At 44.3% G+C, this 18,978-nt stretch overlaps 1 protein-coding gene across 1 annotated transcript in view; it reads left to right on the top strand.

Moving 5' to 3' along the window:
- LOC143302115 (uncharacterized) overlaps nt 1-5,692 on the top strand; it is a 69,582-nt gene extending 63,890 nt beyond the window's left edge. The window contains exons 31-34 of the mRNA XM_076616654.1: nt 970-1,130; nt 1,603-1,738; nt 3,198-3,308; nt 5,460-5,692. Coding sequence (XP_076472769.1) covers nt 970-1,130; nt 1,603-1,738; nt 3,198-3,308; nt 5,460-5,651 — 600 coding nt within the window. The 3' untranslated portion in view covers nt 5,652-5,692. The remainder of the gene's footprint in view (nt 1-969; nt 1,131-1,602; nt 1,739-3,197; nt 3,309-5,459) is intronic.
- Nucleotides 5,693-18,978: the final 13,286 nt, after the last annotated feature.

Here is an 18,978-nt window from a genome sequence, read left to right as displayed (position 1 = left end):
CACACAGAGAAATCTGTTGTGATAAAAAGAAATACAAAATACAATAAAAAATGTATTTCATAATGAGAATTGGTAAGTAAAAGAGCAGCACTCTTTCAGGCACATGCACTTACATTTTTGCATGCAGACAGAATATCACTCAGAGTCAAAGACCTTTGAATTAAATGCATGCAGACATAATTATAAACGTATCATCATGTTTTCATACACGCACATTTCGGTTTCATTTTTCACTTTACATTTCTCAGGGAGGCGTCACTGCATTTTGGACGAATCTGTGTTTGCTATACCACATCTGCTTGGTGGATGCCTGACCAGAATCATTGCCCAATGTGCTCAGTAAGGCCTTGAGTGCATGCTGTTTAGATTTCAGTTTCTCAAGGAGGCATCACTGAGTTTAGACAAATCCATATACGCTACACCACATCTGCTTGGCAGATGCCTAACCAGCAGCGTAACCCAACGTGCTGTCAGGCTTTGAGTGCGTGCATATAATATGTTTGTGCACCTATCAGAGTGGATTTCCTCTACAGAGTTTTGCCAGAGGACATGTTTGTTGTTGTGGGTTCTTTTTCAGTGTGCCAAGTGTGTGCTGCACTCAGGACTTCGGTTTAACTCTCTCCATACGAATGGCGAAAGAGACGACGTTAACAGCATTTCACCCCAATTACCATCATCAAAATATTACAAGCGGAAGGCTCTTCCACTGAAGAGGTGAATGTTGACAAAGAATACCACAATACTGATGACGGAAGCTAAAGGTTGGGTAATTCAGAGACCCACTGGTCATCTGAAGGGTCTGTGTAGAGGAGAAGAGAGGACTGGCCGTACTGAGTGAGTTAATGCCTCATCCAAATGACAAAGTTCCCTCAGTTTAATTTTCCAGTCAAAGGGTGAGAGCGTGAGAATGGGGTTCAAAACCCTAACCAAAAAATGACTGCAGTAGTTGTTTTTTGTTGTTGTTGACAGGACGCGTTGGACAACGTTATGGCTCAGCGGTTCTACCAGCGGCTGGTGTCTGTTCGAACAGCGAGGACGTGGCTGAGATACGTGATGCGCGTGAAGGCAGAGAGAAAACGCGAGGAGGAGCAGAGGTGTAAGGCTGTCGCCCACCACAACAAGACGCTATGGTGAGTTTGGTTTGGTTTGTGAAATGGTGCTTGTAGACAAAAAAAGAAAACTTGTGGACGTTTTAATTCAGACACTGTGTTGAGTGTGGTTTGGTTTAAAAAATGGTGCTTGTAGAAGAAAACAGAAAATGAACACTTGTGGAAGTTTTAATTCAGATGTAATGATGGGTGTGGTCTGGTTTAGAAAATGGTGCTTGTATAAAAAAAAAAAGAAAAAAGAAGAAGAAAAACTTGAAGTTTTAATTCAGATATACATAAAACATGTTTCACACATGAGACCAGCAAACTTTGCTGCTATCGCTATGATATAGAAACACATTTATTCTCATACTTTCTTTCATGTGTTTTATTTTATTCACATACATTCATTTTTATTCACATACTTTTCTTTTATGTATTTAGTTACTTTTATGTATTTATTTTATTAACATACTTTCTTTTATGTATTTATTTATTTATTTATCTGTCACAGCCGCAGCGTGATTGAAGGTCTGAAACAAGAGGTGAAGGTCAAACGACAGCTGCAGAGACGACAGCAGCGCATTGCCATCAAGTTCGCCGGCAGCTGGAAGCGAATCGCCGACCTCTCTGTCACTGCAGCCTTGATGGTATGTACACATAGTGTGTGTGTGTGTGTGCATGCATGTGTGTGTGGATGCGCTCAATGTATGTGGAGGAGGAGAGGGATGAGGAGGAATTTTGTTTGATGTTCTGTGGCACACACTGGTAGTTGTAGTCTTTTTTTTTTTTTGTTCTTTTTTTTTTTTTTTTTTGCTGTCCCATCATCTGCACTGTCTGTGTGGCATTACCCCCCCCCCCCCCATGCCACTTATTCCAAGTACCCCCCCCCAAATCCCCCGCCCCCCATATACATGGCCCCACCGTACCTGGGTTCATCAGTCACAGACCCAGGGTCAGCAGTCTGCAGGGAACCATTGGTGTTTGGGATTGTAGGCATTTTATTGAAGTGTTAGATTTTCACATATTTTCATATATTCATAAAGTGGCAAGACAGTCTCCAACCTCCAGGTCCTAGAGAGGAGCGGCCTGCCCAGCATCGAAAGCCTGCTGATCCAGTGCCAGCTACGCTGGACAGGACACGTTGTCCGCGTGACAGACAGCAGGATCCCGAAGATACTTTTGTATGGCCAGCTGAAGGAAGGCCACCATGAACTTGCAAGACCCTGCGAGCGCTTCAAGGACACCTTGAAGACAAACCTCAAAGCCTGTGACATAGACATCACTTCCTAGGAAACTGATGCCCTTGACCGCTCTTGCTGGAGGATGCTGTGCTCTAGTGGCATAAAGACTTTTGAAAACAAGAGAACACTGGCCATTAAGGAGAAGCGTGAGCGAAGGAAGCAGGGCTCAACATCTGGAGACGTTTTTCCTTACAACACCTGTGGGAAGTGCTGCGCATCCAGAATCGGCCTCTTCTCCCATATGAGGACACACACCGACAGATAAGCCTGCCTGCCTACTCATCCGTCAGACCGACGGGAGACTCCATCATCAGATTTTCACATATTTGAATGAATGTTATCGTTCAAAAGGAAAGAGAGGAGGTTGGGGAGGGGAGGAGGGGGAATGTGGGGGCCATGGGGGGCGGAGTTGTTGAATAGCTGAGTTGGGTGGGACAGGTAGACAGAGGGTGGAATTGAAGGTGAATATTTTGAAATAGAAATGCTGTTACTTATGTGCTTGTGTGTGTGTGTATGTGTGTGACTATTGTCATTATTATCATCGTTATTACCATTATAGTTATCATTATTAGCAGTAGTATTTTGTTGTTGCTGTTACAATTATCAGTGTCATAACTTTTGTGTCCACCTGTTTTCATGTCCATGTACAATTATTTTGCATTACAGTACTGAGGTTGCATTTCTTGGGCAGAGAGGGGTGGTGGTGCAGCATGTTTTGCTTGTGTGTATGAGCTCACGCACATATGTTCGTGAGAATGTGTGCGAGCATGTGCGCATTATCGTTTGTTAGCATTACAAAAAAAAAAAGAAAAAAAAAAAAGAAAAGAAAAGAAAAGAAAAACACACGGTGTTGGCATGACGACAGGAGGAGGAACGTCTGTATGGGCGGTACTGGCGATGCTGGCGACTGGCCTTCGTCAGGACCCAAGCAGCCAGTAAGGACACTGCGCTGTGCCGACGACAGCTGCTGTCTCAGGTGAGGGACATGGTGTCTGTGGCGTCATGATGACGAATTGAATTGAATTGAATTGAATTGAATTGCCGAGTACTTAAAGCGTTTGACTTTTGAATTGAGGGGTCCTGGGTTCGAATCTCGGTAACGGTGCCTGGTGGGTAAAGGGTGGAGATTTTTTTTTCCTGATCTCCCAGGTCAACATATGTGTAGACCTGCTTGTGCCTGAATCCCCATGATGTGTATACACAAACAGAAGATCAAATATGCATGTTAAAGATCCTGTAATCCATGTCAGCATTCGATGGGGTTATGGAAACAGGAACGTACCCAGTATGCACACTCCCGAAAACAAAGTATAGCTCCCTTGCATGATGGGGTAAAAAAAAAAAGGTCATACACGTAAAAGCCCACTCGTGTACATACAAAGCGAACATGGGAGTTGCAGCCCACAAACGAAGAAGAAGAAGAAATCAGTGTATTTTATTTCTGCAAGACAATGGGCTTTTTGAGGGTTTTTTTGGGGTTTTTTTCAACCAGCCCTCGAGGGGGAAACAATAAAATGAAACAAAGGGGTGTAATCATTTTATCACTACAGCATGTGCATTATGATCACGACTACATGAATTTATTTTTTTTATTACTATTATTTTTTTTATTTTTTTTTAAATATAAATTATTATTGTTTATTTGTTTTTTTATTTATTTTATTTTATTTATTTATTTTTTGTACGCTCATAGTTGACTTCATCAAGTTTTTGCGCCTTATACATATTATTATTAGTAGTAGTAGTTCTTTTTTTTATGTATTTATCTATTGTTTATTTACTTTTTTTTTTTTTTCAAGGCCTGACTAAGCGCGTTGGGTTACGCTGCTGGTCAGGCATCTGCTTGGCAGATGTGTGTGTAGCGTATATGGATTTGTCCGAACGCAGTGACGCCTCCTTGAGCTACTGAAACTGAAACTGAAACTGAAACTGAATGCTAATTTGGCATTAACGACACTACACAGTTTCAGTAGCTTCAGTTTCAGTAGCTCAAGGAGGCGTCACTACTGGAGGAGAATGAGAGGAGAGAAAAATTAAAAGGGAAGAGAACGAGAGAAGGAGAGTAGTTACAATAATGATAATAATGAAATGAAGGCTTATATAGCATTGTACCCCCGCATTTCAGATGGGGCTCATGGTACTTTACAATAAAATATACAAATTTCAGATTAAGTGACTGAAAATTATGTACAAAAAAAAAAAAAAAAATCAGCACATGCAATATCCCAGTCTCACATCATCACATCGGCCCCAAATCCCATCATATTAATCACAGTCAAAAGTATATACCAAGGAACCAGGTATCACAAAAATGACCAAAAAAAAAAAAAAAAAAAATCATAAACGCATAGAAAACATGAAGAGCACATCCAGCTATCTTATCAAAGCAAGCACGTGTAGATGAAAAAGGTTTACTGAGAATGATATAGTTTGACAAGAGAGGCAAGGCCTTCAAGACTAACTTGTGATACACACTTGAAGAAACACTAATGATTAAAAAGAAACAAAATAAAAGAAAAACTTTTAAAGTTATTTCGTTAAAATGCATTCTGTATTTGTTATAATTTTATGAAGAATTATATATATATATATTTTTTTTAAGCATAAAAGCAGAGTCTAACGGTGCATGTTCTCGACGAAAGTATGGTTTTACACACAGCGCTAACATGGCTTTACCAATGACAATGACATAAAAAAAATCATATGAGCATGTTCTTTTATTGTAGTAAACCAACATATTAAGCCTTAACATGCCATACAACATGATAAATTTTAACTTCTACAACACGTTAACCTTCAACCGATTGTACATGTTAACCTTCAGCTTGCTGTACAACATATTCACCTTTAACGTATTGCACAGCATATTAACCTTTAACTCTCTCCATACAAACGGCGAAAGAGACGACGTTAACATCGTTTCACCCCAGTTACGATCATCAAAATATTGCAAGCGGAAGGCTCTTATACTGAAGAGGTGAATGTTGACAAAGAATACCACAAGTCTGATGACGGAAGCTAAAGGTTGGGTCATTCAGACACCCACTGGACATCCGAGGGGTCTGTGTAGAGGAGAAGAGAAGACTGGCCGTACTGAGTGAGTTAACCGAACATAACGATTGTCCAGGTGTTCACGTCGTGGCACAGTCTCTGCCCGTCCCGACGCTTCATCACCTTACAGGACGCAGCTCCCGGCCGTCGCTCGGCGAGGGCGACGTCTGTCGAGTCCCCCCGCGACGGTCCCCCCACCCCTCGATCCTTCCTCCCTGTCCCTGTGGCCACCGCTGCTGCTTCTCGTCGGCATGTGTACGACTCGTAGCAAGGTGGTGTCTGTGTGGTGTGATTGGTTTGATGCATACCCCCCCCACCCCCACCCCCACGCCCCCCCAATCCCTCTGTAGCAAAGTGGCGTCTGTGTGGAGTGATTGGTTTGATGCATACCCCCCCACACCCCTCCAATCCTCCCCATGCCCCCCCCAAATCCCCCTGTAGCAAAGTGGTGCCTGTGTGGAGTGATTGGTTTGATGCATACCCCCCCAATCCTCCCACGCCCTCCCAATCCCCCCGTAGCAAAATGGCGCCTGTGTGGAGTGATTGGTTTGATGCATACCCCCCCCCACCCCGACGCCCCTCCAATCCCCCCCCCCACCCCTTGTTGCTTCCTCCCTGTCCCTGTGGCCATTAATGCTTCTTCTCGTCAGCATGTGTACGACTCGTAGCAAAGTGGTGCCTGTGTGGAGTGATTGGTTTGATGCATACCCACCTCCCCCCAACCCAATCCCTCCCACACCTCTTGTTGCTTCCTCCTGTCCCTATGACCACAGCTGCTGCTTCTCGTCAGCATGTGTACGACTCGTAGCAAGGTGGTGTCTGTGTGGAGTGATGGGTTATATGTGTACCGGTGTATGGTTTTGTGTGTGTGTGTGGAGAGAGAGAGGCTGATGGGTTGGATGGGGTTAAATAATGAATTAAAAAATCTGTGATGCAATGGATGCTGTTTACGAATGGCATGATCTTGTTAGGTTGTTGTTAAATGTCTATTCATATACGAATTGGTAAAGTTGTTACCAGTGGGGTTTTTTTTTATGAAGGTGGTGTTTACAAACAGCATGATTTTAAGAGCTTGCTCTGTTTGGTTGTAAAATGTCAATTCCTATACAAATTGGTAAAGTTGTTAGCAGTGTTTATTTTTGTTTATGAAAGTGGTGTTTTCAAACAGCATGATCTGAAGAGCTTGTGCTGTAAGTTTGTTGTTTGACGTCCATTCCTGTATGAATAGGTCAAGTTGTTACCAGTGTTTGTTTTTTTTTGGCTTATGAAGGTGGTGTTTGTGGATACATACACTGGTTTGATAAGGTATTGCAACCAGTTTGTTAACGACATCATGATCTTAGCTTTGATGTATTTTGTTGTTGAACTCCACTTTTACAAATCTGTGATGGATACACTTTTGATAATTGTTTTTTTTTCCCTGTATGTGGATAGAATGGTTCTGGTCAAATCTGTGATGCAACCAACCCCCTGTTGAACCCCCTCCCCACTATCCGCAACAAAAACAAAAACAAAACAGGAGTAGGACAGTAGTGAACTCTGCTTCCAAGCAATCATGGAGAGCTGTTGGTTCAGAGATTCAAGATTCAAGATGATTTATTCATATAGGCCAAGGCCCCTAATGAAGGGGTATATGAACAAACAGCAATGAAAAACAAAAACATTTCACATAATACAACATACATAAAAAAACTCAAAATAACATCAGTTCAAATGAAAACTAGCCTAGCAACAAAACAGTGCTTTGTCGGTTCAGAGAGCAATAGAGAAACACCAATCTGGATTGGTAGTAGCTGAACTCTGCTTCCAAGCAATCCTGGAGAGCTGTCGGTTCAGAGAAACACCAAGCTGGACTGGAGGAGGATGCTCTCTGGACTTTAAACAGAGCACAGCAAGTAGTCCTCTTCCGACTGTGAGAACTGGACATTGTCCTTTCCCACCTCTACAGACTGAGAGCACAGCAAGCAGTCCTCTTCCGACTGTGAGAACTGGACATTGTCCTTTCCCACCTCTACAGACTGAGAGCACAGCAAGTAGTCCTCTTCCGACTGTGAGAACTGGGCATTATAGGCTCCTTTCCCACCTCTACAGACTGAGAGCACAGCAAGCAGTCCTCTTCCGACTGTGAGAACTGGGCATTATAGGCTCCTTTCCCACCTCTACAGACAGAGCACAGCAAGCAGTCCTCTTCCGACTGTGAGAACTGGACATTGTCCTTTCCCGCCTCTACAGACTGAGAGCACAGCAAGCAGTCCTCTTCCGACTGTGAGAACTGGACATTGTCCTTTCCCACCTCTACAGACAGAGCACAGCAAGCAGTCCTCTTCCCACTGTGAGAACTGGACATTGTCCTTTCCCACCTCTACAGACTGAGAGCACAGCAAGCAGTCCTCTTCCGACTGTGAGAACTGGACATTGTAGGCTCCTTTCCCACCTCTACAGACTGAGAGCACAGCAAGCAGTCCTCTTCCGACTGTGAGAACTGGACATTGTAGGCTCCTTTCCCACCTCTACAGACAGAGAGCACAGCAAGCAGTCCTCTTCCGACTGTGAGAACTGGACATTGTCCTTTCCCACCTCTACAGACTGAGAGCACAGCAAGCAGTCCTCTTCCGACTGTGATAACTGGACATTGTCCTTTCCCACCTCTACAGACTGAGAGCACAGCAAGCAGTCCTCTTCCGACTGTGATAACTGGACATTGTCCTTTCCCACCTCTACAGACTGAGAGCACAGCAAGCAGTCCTCTTCCGACTGTGAGAACTGGACATTGTAGGCTCCTTTCCCACCTCTACAGACAGAGAGCACAGCAAGCAGTCCTCTTCCGACTGTGAGAACTGGGCATTATAGGCTCCTTTCCCACCTCTACAGACTGAGACTGCCCCCTGCTGATGACTGCCCATGCGGCACGGGTTCAGACACCAGAGCGTTTGCTTCAGTTCTGCCCAACGTTTGGTGCACTGAGGAGGGAAACCTGGCACTGTGGGGGTGGATCTCCAAGAGAAGCTCTGGGGTCCACCTGATGCACTGCACATCAGATTGACCATCTGACAGCATTACCTGGGGAACACAGGTAGAAGTAGAAGAAGTAGTATGCTTCATTGGGTCTGTTGGATGCAAGTGAGACCCTTGTCTTTTAGTTTTTGTCGTTGATGTAGGTGATTTGTGAGCAGAGATATATACTGGTTTAAATTATATATCTCATCTGTGATGCAGCTGATCTCTTATGGGAACAATTTGAGCACCTGACCTGTTAGGTCGTTAAAAACCATTTCCACGAGTCTGTATTTGACCAGGTGTATGTCTTGGGTTTATACAGGTGATGTTTGTTGATATATATATCTCCTCTTTGTTAATAGAATCTGTGATGCAAATGATCTCTATATGGAAAAAAAAAGACCAAAAGAACAGGAGCTATTGGGTTTAAGTTTTAAACTCCATGTGTTTGTGATCAGTGTGTGTTATTTTTTGGTTTATCTGTGTGGTGTTTGTCGTTACATTCACTCTGTTAATAAAATCTGTGATACAGCCAGCCCACACCCCTTATAGCAACTATTTTGACCACAACAGGAGCTGTTAATCTCCCCTTCCATGAGTCTCATGATGCGTTTGTGACAAGGCGTGTGTTTCTGTTTGGGTAGGTGGCCTAAGTGTATATGGATACATACACGGGTTTGATTAAAATCTGTGATGATGCAACCGATCCCTATAAGGAGGAGGTTATCCAAAGGACAGGAGCTATTGGGTCGTTATAAGTTCATTCTGTGATGGGTACAGTTTTGACCAGTTGATGATGATGATGGATTGCAGTGTGAGTGGATTGGTTCATTGGTCTGAGGAAGATGTGTTGGATAGTTGTGTACTTCTGTGTGTGTATTGTGTGTGTCCATGCTTGTGTGTGTGTTGATATCGGTGATGTTATTTTTTGTAGACAGACACACTGTTCTGTGTTGATGCAGGTGGTGTTATGATGTAGACAAATACACTGGCTGGTATTCGGTATACCGTTTTAACTATGTGATATTTTGACGACAGCTACACAGGCTTAGGTATTGATTATTCAAGCGATGCTTTGATGCAGGAGGGTGTACTGGCTTGTGTTAGGTGCACTGATATAGGTGACATGAATATGACTTTGGATGTAAAGTCATAAGTTTACTTAGAGTGATGGCCAACGTCCGTCTAGGAAGCGAGAGAATCTGAGCGCGCTGGTTCAAATCACGGCTCAGCTGCCAATATTTTCTCCCCCTCCACTAGACCTTGAGTGGTGGTGTGGACGCTGGTCATTCGGATGAGATGATAAACTGAGGTCCGGTGTGCAGCATGCATTTGGCCCATGTAAAAAAACCCATGGCAACAAAAGGGTTGCTCCTGGCAAAATTCTGTAGAAAAATCCACTTTGATAAGAAAAACAAATAAAACTGCACGCAGGAAAAAAATATACAAAAAAAAAAGGGTGACGCTCTTAGTGTAGAGACGTGCTCTCCTTGGGGAGAGCAGCCCGAATTTCACACAGAGAAATCTGTTGTGACGAAAAAAGAGTGACCAAAAAAGAGAAATACAAATACAAGAAACACTATTTCCATAATTTCCTTATTAAGTTTGTGAAAGCTATGGAAAATATGAGAAATCTCCATTAAAACCCCCCACAAATTTTAAAAATTCTGGTGATGGTTTTGCAGAAAAGAAACCAGGGTTGTCTCTTTTTAACCACAAGAGTTAGGAATGTATACAAGCTGGTTAAGAATTATGTGCTTTGTGATTTTTTTGTCTGTCAAATGTTTGAGTTATTATGATTGTATGAAAACATGTTCCTGTTCATTCATTAATGTTTGTTTTTTTGGTTTTTTTCTTTTTTTAAATGTAGGGTGAAGTGATTGTAAAGTCACCTGATCAAGTTGCATGCTTGATTTTATTCTTTTTTTTTTCCTTTTATTCTTTTCTTCTTCTTCTTTTTTTTTCTTTTCAAAAGCACAAATGTGGGGTTATCATTGGTAAGCCTGAAGCATTCAGAAAATTGGTGTCCATGTGTGTAACTATCCCTAGGCAGATTTAGGTGAGACTCCCCAGCCCATCTGTGGGTAGTTTTTTTTTCTCTTGTGTGTGGGTGTCTGTGTTGATATCCATGTTGATGTTCATGGGTATGCGATTTGGTGGCACATGTGTGTGTGTTGTGCGTTCACGCTCCTGCTTTTGCTGTGTGCGTGCATTGCATCTTCACAACACAACACACATGGTTCACGCAACACACCACATCACACATAGGTCACACCCCACACTACACATAGGTCACACAACACATAGGTCACACCTCACACACCACATGTAGGTTACACGCCACATCAAATGGGTCACAGGTCACACCACACACAGGGCACGCCACCCCACCCACAGGACACCACACCACACCACACACAGGGCACCACACCACACACACCGCACCACACCACACCACACCACACACAGGGCACCACACCACACCACACCACACACAGGGCACCACACCACACCACCCCACACACAGGACACCACACCACACCACACACAGGGCACCACACCACACCACACACAGGGCACCACACCACACCACACCACACACAGGGCACCACACCACACCACACACAGGGCACCACACCACACACAGGGCACCACACCACACCACACCACACACAGGGCACCACACCACACCCAGGGCACCATACCACACCACACCACACACAGGGCACCACACCACACCACACCACACCACACCACACCCAGGGCACCACACCACACCACACCACACCCAGGGCACCACACCACACCACACCACACACAGGGCACCACACCACACCACACCACACACAGGGCACCACACCACACCACACACAGGGCACCACACCACACCACACACAGGGCACCACACCACACACAGGGCACCACACCACACCACACCACACACAGGGCACCACACCACACCACACCACACACAGGGCACCACACCACACACAGGACACCACACCACACACAGGGCACCACACCACACCACACCACACACAGGGCACCACACCACACCACACCACACACACGGCACCACACCACGCCACACACAGGGCACCACACCACACACAGGGCACCACACACAGGGCACCACACCACACCACACCACACACAGGGCACCACACCACACCACACACAGGACACCACACCACACCACACACAGGGCACCACACCACACCACACACAGGACACCATACCACACAGGGCACCACACCACACCACACCACACCACACACAGGACACCACACCACACACACAGGGCACCACACCACACCACACCACACACAGGGCACCACACCACACCACACCACACACAGGGCACCACACCACACCCAGGGCACCACACCACACACACAGGGCACCACACACCACACACAGGGCACCACACAACAGGGCACCACACAACACCACACCACACACAGGGCACCACACCACACCACACCACACACAGGGCACCACACCACACCACACCACACCACACACAGGGCACCACACCACACCACACCACACACAGGGCACCACACCACACCACACCACACACAGGGCACCACACCACACCACACCACACCCAGGGCACCACACCACACACAGGACACCACACCACACCACACCACACCACACCACACACAGGGCACCACACCACACCACACACAGGGCACCACACCACACACAGGGCACCACACCACACCACACACAGGGCACCACACCACACCACACACAGGGCACCACACCACACCACACACAGGGCACCACACCACACCACACACAGGGCACCACACCACACCACACACAGGGCACCACCCCACCCACAGGACACCACACCACACCACACCACACCCAGGGCACCACACACAGGGCACCATACCACACCACACACAGGGCACCACACCACACCACACCACACCCAGGGCAGCACACCACACACAGGGCACCACACCACACCACACCACACCCAGGGCAGCACACCACACACAGGGCACCACACCACACCACACCACACCCAGGGCAGCACACAACACCACACACAGGGCACTACACCACACCACACCACACCCAGGGCACTACACCACGCCACACACAGGGCACCACACCACACCACACCACACACAGGGCACAACACCACACCACACACACAGGGCACCACACACCACACACAGGGCACCACACCACACCACACACAGGGCACCACACCACACCACACCACACCACACCACACACAGGGCACTACACCACACACACAGGGCACCACACCACACCACACCACACCACACCACACCACACCACACACAGGGCACCACACCACACCACACACAGGGCACCACACACAGGGCACCACACCACACACAGGGCACCACACCACACACAGGGCACCACACCGCACCCCACCCCACCCAGGGCACAACACCGCACCACACCACACCCAGGGCATGGCACCGCACCCCACCCCACCCACAGGGCACCGCATCACACCCCACCCCACCCACAGGGCACCGCATCACACCCCACCCCACCCACAGGGCACCACACTACACCGCCCTGCACACCACCACCACCACACCGCACCCCACGCCAAGGGCACAATGCACCACACACAGCAGGTCACACAGCATGTCCTACATGTGTGTGTGTGTGTGTCTCCTACATGTGTTGTGTGTATGTCCTACATGTCTGTGTCCTATGTCTGTGTCCTACATGTGTGTACGTTTGTGATGACCTATGGTGGACCTGATTTTATTGGAAACAGTAAGAAGAAGAAAAGATCAATATATAGCCAATGTTGGGGCTTGGTAAATTGAAGACACTTTTGTCTCTGTAGTGTTGGACTGTGTAAAAAATGTACACTTCTATATCCAGTGTTGGTCACTGTGTGACCACTGTTGCTTCCGATATATCTTCATCGAGAGAGACGGACGATATTTAGGATTTTATTATCATCATTAGATATTTGAGAATGTGTAGAATCTCCCCAATGGAGATTGTGTAAAAAGGACTACCATTAAGCAGATCTGCATTTGCCAAAAGAATTTTGTGAGTATTTCTCTGTATCTTTGCATTTTAAAAAAAAAAAATTCCTTTTCAGAAACGTTTATCAGGCTACTTACTGCTGGTGTTATGAATCTTGTCTGTGTCTGCAAACTACAGCAGTGTGTGTGTGAAACAGATTGTGTGCATTTTATATGTGGCAGTGGAACTGGCATTTTATCCACAATGTATTTTATAAAAAAAAAAAGAAAAAGCCAAAACAAGAAAATTATGTGATTATGCCTTTACTTGCTTATCTCTGTGAGAACTGAGATACGTATGATTTATGTTGTATCAATGAAGCATTTCATGACAAACCATCCATTTTGTTGATTTCAGAAGTGTAATTTGGTATTGTTAAAATCGTGAAAGGGTTTATGGTGTAGTAGTTATGAAAAAAAAAGAAGTAAAAATTATAAACTGTAGCTGTTGAAAAATGTTTTGAAATTGTAAACATTGCATGTTGTGGTAATTCGAAAGAAATATGACAAAATCATAAAAGTTGCATGTCTTTTGCAGTATAAAAGAAAATATAATGTTATAATTGTGGTGCACATTGCGTGTTGTAGTATTTTAATTGAAATATAATGAAGATGCAGAAACATAATTGCAGGAGCTGCGAATTTATTTGGACCAACGCGTTTCCTATACTTCATGAATTTCCTCAAAAACCTGCCTGTGATATGTACATGTACGACGTGTGTGTATAATGTGCCTTTGGGTGCCAAAGATACTGGTGTTGATTTTGTTAGCACCATGTAAAGATGTCTCCTTCCAGTTATGTAAAGATTTCTCCTTCCAGTTTCATGACCCCCCCTCCTTCAGATTCACAGTCCACACCACACCACCCTTCCTTGAATTTCATGGGGTTGTGTAAAGAGACGAGGACTTTTTGGATTTTGTATTTGTGTGCACACATGTGTATGTGAATCTGTGTGTGTGGAATTGTGACCTAGTATGTGTGTTGGAGGAGGGGGGTTGAGGGGGATGGGGGTGTGGTGGTCGTTGCTAATCAAATGCATATCAGGCATTCAAACCACAAAATATAGATCAGTGAAGATCATGTGATATTTCGAGATGGACTTTGATGTTTTTGAATAACAGGATTTTAAGGATATTATTTCAGATGTGGTATTTTAAGAATATTATTTCAAATGTGGTAATGTTTTATTGTGTAGAACGTGTGGTGCTTTATGATAGTAGTTTGTTCTTTGACTTTACAATTGCATGCTGTTAAAAAAAAAAATGCCAGCAGGCACAAAGCATTTTGTTCCAAAGAAATGAGACACTGCTGTTTCCAGTGTTACTTGTTTCCTATTCCATTCTTTCCAAAGTTGTTCATCGTGATACACGATACGTAAAATGATGATACTTTATTTGTATCATAGTTTCTGGGGTGGTTTTTTTCTTGTCCTTTTTTTTGTTGTTGATGATTTATGTTCCGTGGTTGACTACATGTCTCATTTTTATTTATTATTTTTGTATCGATAATTGACGAGTACCAAAATAAAACATGGCATTGTTTTAAATTTTCCGTGTCTTCGTGAATGTTTGAAAATCAGTGAGTGTCATCGCTGTATCATTTATGTTATATCTGCCTGTCTGTTGACTGTGGCAGTGACACTATTTCATTATGTGTTCACTGTATCATGTGATAGTAATCACTTACTCACCTAGACGTTTCACCCGAAGTGGGGTATAAGCCGTTGTCGTCAAGACACCTCCATGGTCCTGTGCCTTTTGCCTCTGGCTGGATCCAGGTAAGGCCCATCTTCTTGGTGGCTGCATGGAGGTCTGTAAATCAGAAACAACAACAACAAAAAAAAAAAACCACCCAAAACAACATGAAGCACAAAAGTGTCAACAAAAACATGAAAAAAATAAACTAAATCCAAATAGAATTGAACAATACCATGACAAAACAACAACATCAAACAAACAAAACAAAAAATCCCCCGAAACGTAACTTACTATATATAAAACCCTGAATAAACGCTATCAACAACTAAATGAACTAGAATAATTATAACCAAACAAATAGAATATAACGAAATTATATATATATTAAAGAAAGAAAAATGATAAACTAAGTGAAACTGGTTACAAAAACCCTGGGGGTGGGGGGGGGGGGTGGGGGGGGAATTCACACGCACAAAAAAAAAAGAAAAGAAAATAGACCCAAAAAGTAATAATCATGAGAATAACTAGATAACTAACTACGAAATGGGGAAGGGGGGGTGGGGAACACACACACACACACACACACACACACACACACCAAAAAAGCAACTAGAAATGAAATACGACACCTCCCTCCCCACTGGCTGTCGAGCAATTATCCGACGGGATCCCAAAATATTTATTCTAAATTGGGAACGAATGTGATATCAATCTCAATTGAGCTCTGGCCTGTTTTCCACTCTTTGATGGAATTTCGATTAATTTCGCGCGCGTGTTCTCGCGTGTATGCGTGCTTAGCTTACGCGTATGTATGTATGTATGTATGCAGATATGTGTGTGTGTGTGTTGTTGTTTCTTGAAAATAACCGTTATTTTTTTATCGCTTTTTAATTTGAGTGATACTACACGTAAAATTGTGTGTGTGAGTGTGCGTATGCGTGTTTGTGTCTGTGTCTGTGCGTACGCCCACTCGGGTACGTGTGTGTACGTGTACGTGTGTGTGGAGGCAGGCATGATCTTCCAAAACACCTCAGTGATCGGCATTCAGAAGTCATCAGTCCTTTGTCTCTTTTTTTCTTATCAATCCTGATTCATATGATCATCACAGCGGCTCTTATCCATCTCTACACTGCCTAAATGGAGGGACTACAGTCTAATCAGTCCTTTGTGGATTCCGTTCCATGGGGGTTAGCCTCATTCATACGAAACATAAAGTATAGAACGAACTCTTTCCAGCAACAATAAAACAATGGCTAAGAGGCTTGATATCCTACTTATCTCTTCATGATACATGACTTGACGTCATAATTTGTGTGTGGGTGGGTGGGTGAGGGGGTGGGGGAGGTGGGGGGACGGGGGGGGGGATGTGGGGGAGAGGCTGGGTATCGGAGGGGGGAGGGTGAGGCGGGTTAACGTCACAAGAAAAAAGGTATGACGTATTGACTAAACATTTCTTGAAAGTAACAAATTCAGCAACTTCGTTGGTAAGAATTTCTGATCCTGCAAAATCAAGTCACGTCTAACTTTCACTTCGTTTCGTTGACGTTGTTTATTTCATCATTTTATTACAGATTTTTTTTTTTTTTTTTTTTTTTACTTAAATTACGTATTCATTCACACATTTAACACATTTCGTTTTTTGCTTTTATGTTCTTTGGAACAGAATGAATGGAGTAACGGTCAAAGGAACACTGAAGCTTCTTTAAAAAAAAAAAAAAATTATCTTTCTTTTTCTTTTTTTAATTCTGTTCTTTTCCTTTTTTTCATATTGCTTCGGCAAGCAATCTCCACGCAGAAGATTTTTTATTTTTTTATTTTATTTTTTTAAATGGATTAAATAGTTCCAGTTTGGAAGATCAATGCTCGAAAAATTAATGAGAGGCGTCTCAGGTAACGATGTCACTGACCTGGAGGAGAATCCAAGAATGAACCTACCGGTGATGGAATGGACAATGCATCTACATTGATTTTCATCGAGAAAGTATCGATGTATTTTCTCCATGATACCTTGGCGTTGGGAACAGTTGTGGACACGCACACACACAGAAACACACGAGAGAGAGAGAGAGAGAGAGAGAGAGATTCAAAAACTTATTACTCAATGATAAAGATTTTAGGCATTGCCTAGTCTTCCAATCTGTCCTTGTGACAACAAAAACAGTAACGATAAGACACAACAATAATAGCAATGGTAAACACTACTACAACTGCTACGACTACTACTACTATTACTACTACTGATTATAATACTAATCAACGCACCACCATCATCATTGTAAAAATATAATGAAGGGAACACAGTCACACACTCACACCCACCCACCCACACACACACATAATTATGCACACACTCGGAGAGAGAGAGAGAGAGATTACTGGCATGATTGGTTTTTTTGTTTGTTTATTGTTGTTGTTTGTTTGTTTGTTTGTTTTGGTTTCATCTTCGTTTAACACATATTATGATAGATCAATGTACCGTAACTTTTTTTTTTTTTCAAGAAATATATTTGAAGTGAACACATAGATAAGACAGGACAAAGCACTTATAAATAAAAATAAAATAAGAATTTAAAAAAAAAGGAAAGGGGGCGGACATATGTGCACTCGCAAAACAACAACAAAGTCACCACTGTCTTAACTAAAGAGATAAGATTCTCGACTGCTAGGAGGGTGAACATTTTCTGACACCATGATTGTTTTGACTCCATGTCACTTATACACGAAACTCCGTATCGGCGACACAGGGCAGTGCCCCTGCAGAACAGACAGCCAGACAACAGAACATCTGCCGCAGTCCTGCCCGCTCCACCAGGCGCTCCGAGAGAAAACCTGGCCCGACCCAATCCCGGCGGCCCGGAAATTCTACGGAGGACTGGAGGACCTGCGACGTACTGCCGCCTTCGTCGAGGAGACGGGGGAGGGAGGGGGGAATCCGTCAGATAAATGACGAACGAGACAACAACTCCATGTCACTTGACTGATCAGCGTTTTTCATCAAACCGTTCGTGTCAAAACACAAGACATTGTTAAACGACCCGGACAAGTTTTCAGCCGTGGGTCGTGCAAAAAAACAAGCACAGAACAGAGACAGATGTAGAAAGAATCTGACGCCTGACGAAAGAGTTGAAAAAAACAACAACCCCAAAACAACAACAACAACAGCAACACACACACACATACATACACACACACACCAACCCCACCACCCCCAAAACAAAGAAAGAAAAACGAAAAACCAAGGAAACCAACTGCAGCCTATGCTGGAGAGGTGTGGCCCAATGGTAATGCCGCGCCTAGCGAGGAATCCACTGTGCTCAGGTTCGAGTCCGAGATTTTTTTTTCTTTATTGACTGTGCCTTACTCTGTGTGTGTGTGTGTGTGTGTGTGTGTGTGTGTGTGTGTGTGTGTGTGTGTGTGTGTGTGTGTGTGTGTGTGTGTTCGTGTGTGTGTGTGTGTGTGTGTGTGTGGGCATTAGTACAAAAATGTGTGTGAGTGTGTATGCGTGTTTGTGTGAGTGTGTGTGCGGATTTTTGTGTGTGTGTGTGTGTGTGTGTGTGTGTGTGTTCGTGCTCGCATGTGTGCGCACCCACTAGTGCTTCTGTGTGTATGTGTGTGCGTGCGTATGTTTGCGTGCGTGTGTGTACCTGTGTATATGTATGTGTGTGTATGTGCGTGTGTGTACTTTTGTGTGTGTGTGTGTGTGTGTTTGTGTGTGCGCGTGTGTGTATGTATGTGTGTGTGTTTGTGTGTGTAGAGGGAGAAAGTGAGTGAGAGTGAGACAGAGACAGAGAGAGACAGACAGAGAGAGATGTGAAGGATGCACATCAACGCAAACCACACATATTCCAGGTTAC

The sequence above is a fragment of the Babylonia areolata genome, chromosome 28 (assembly GCF_041734735.1).
Source record: "Babylonia areolata isolate BAREFJ2019XMU chromosome 28, ASM4173473v1, whole genome shotgun sequence".
Lineage (NCBI taxonomy): Eukaryota > Metazoa > Mollusca > Gastropoda > Neogastropoda > Buccinidae > Babylonia > Babylonia areolata.
Note: the sequence above shows the minus strand (reverse complement) of the source record. Positions and strands in the feature narration are given on the sequence as shown.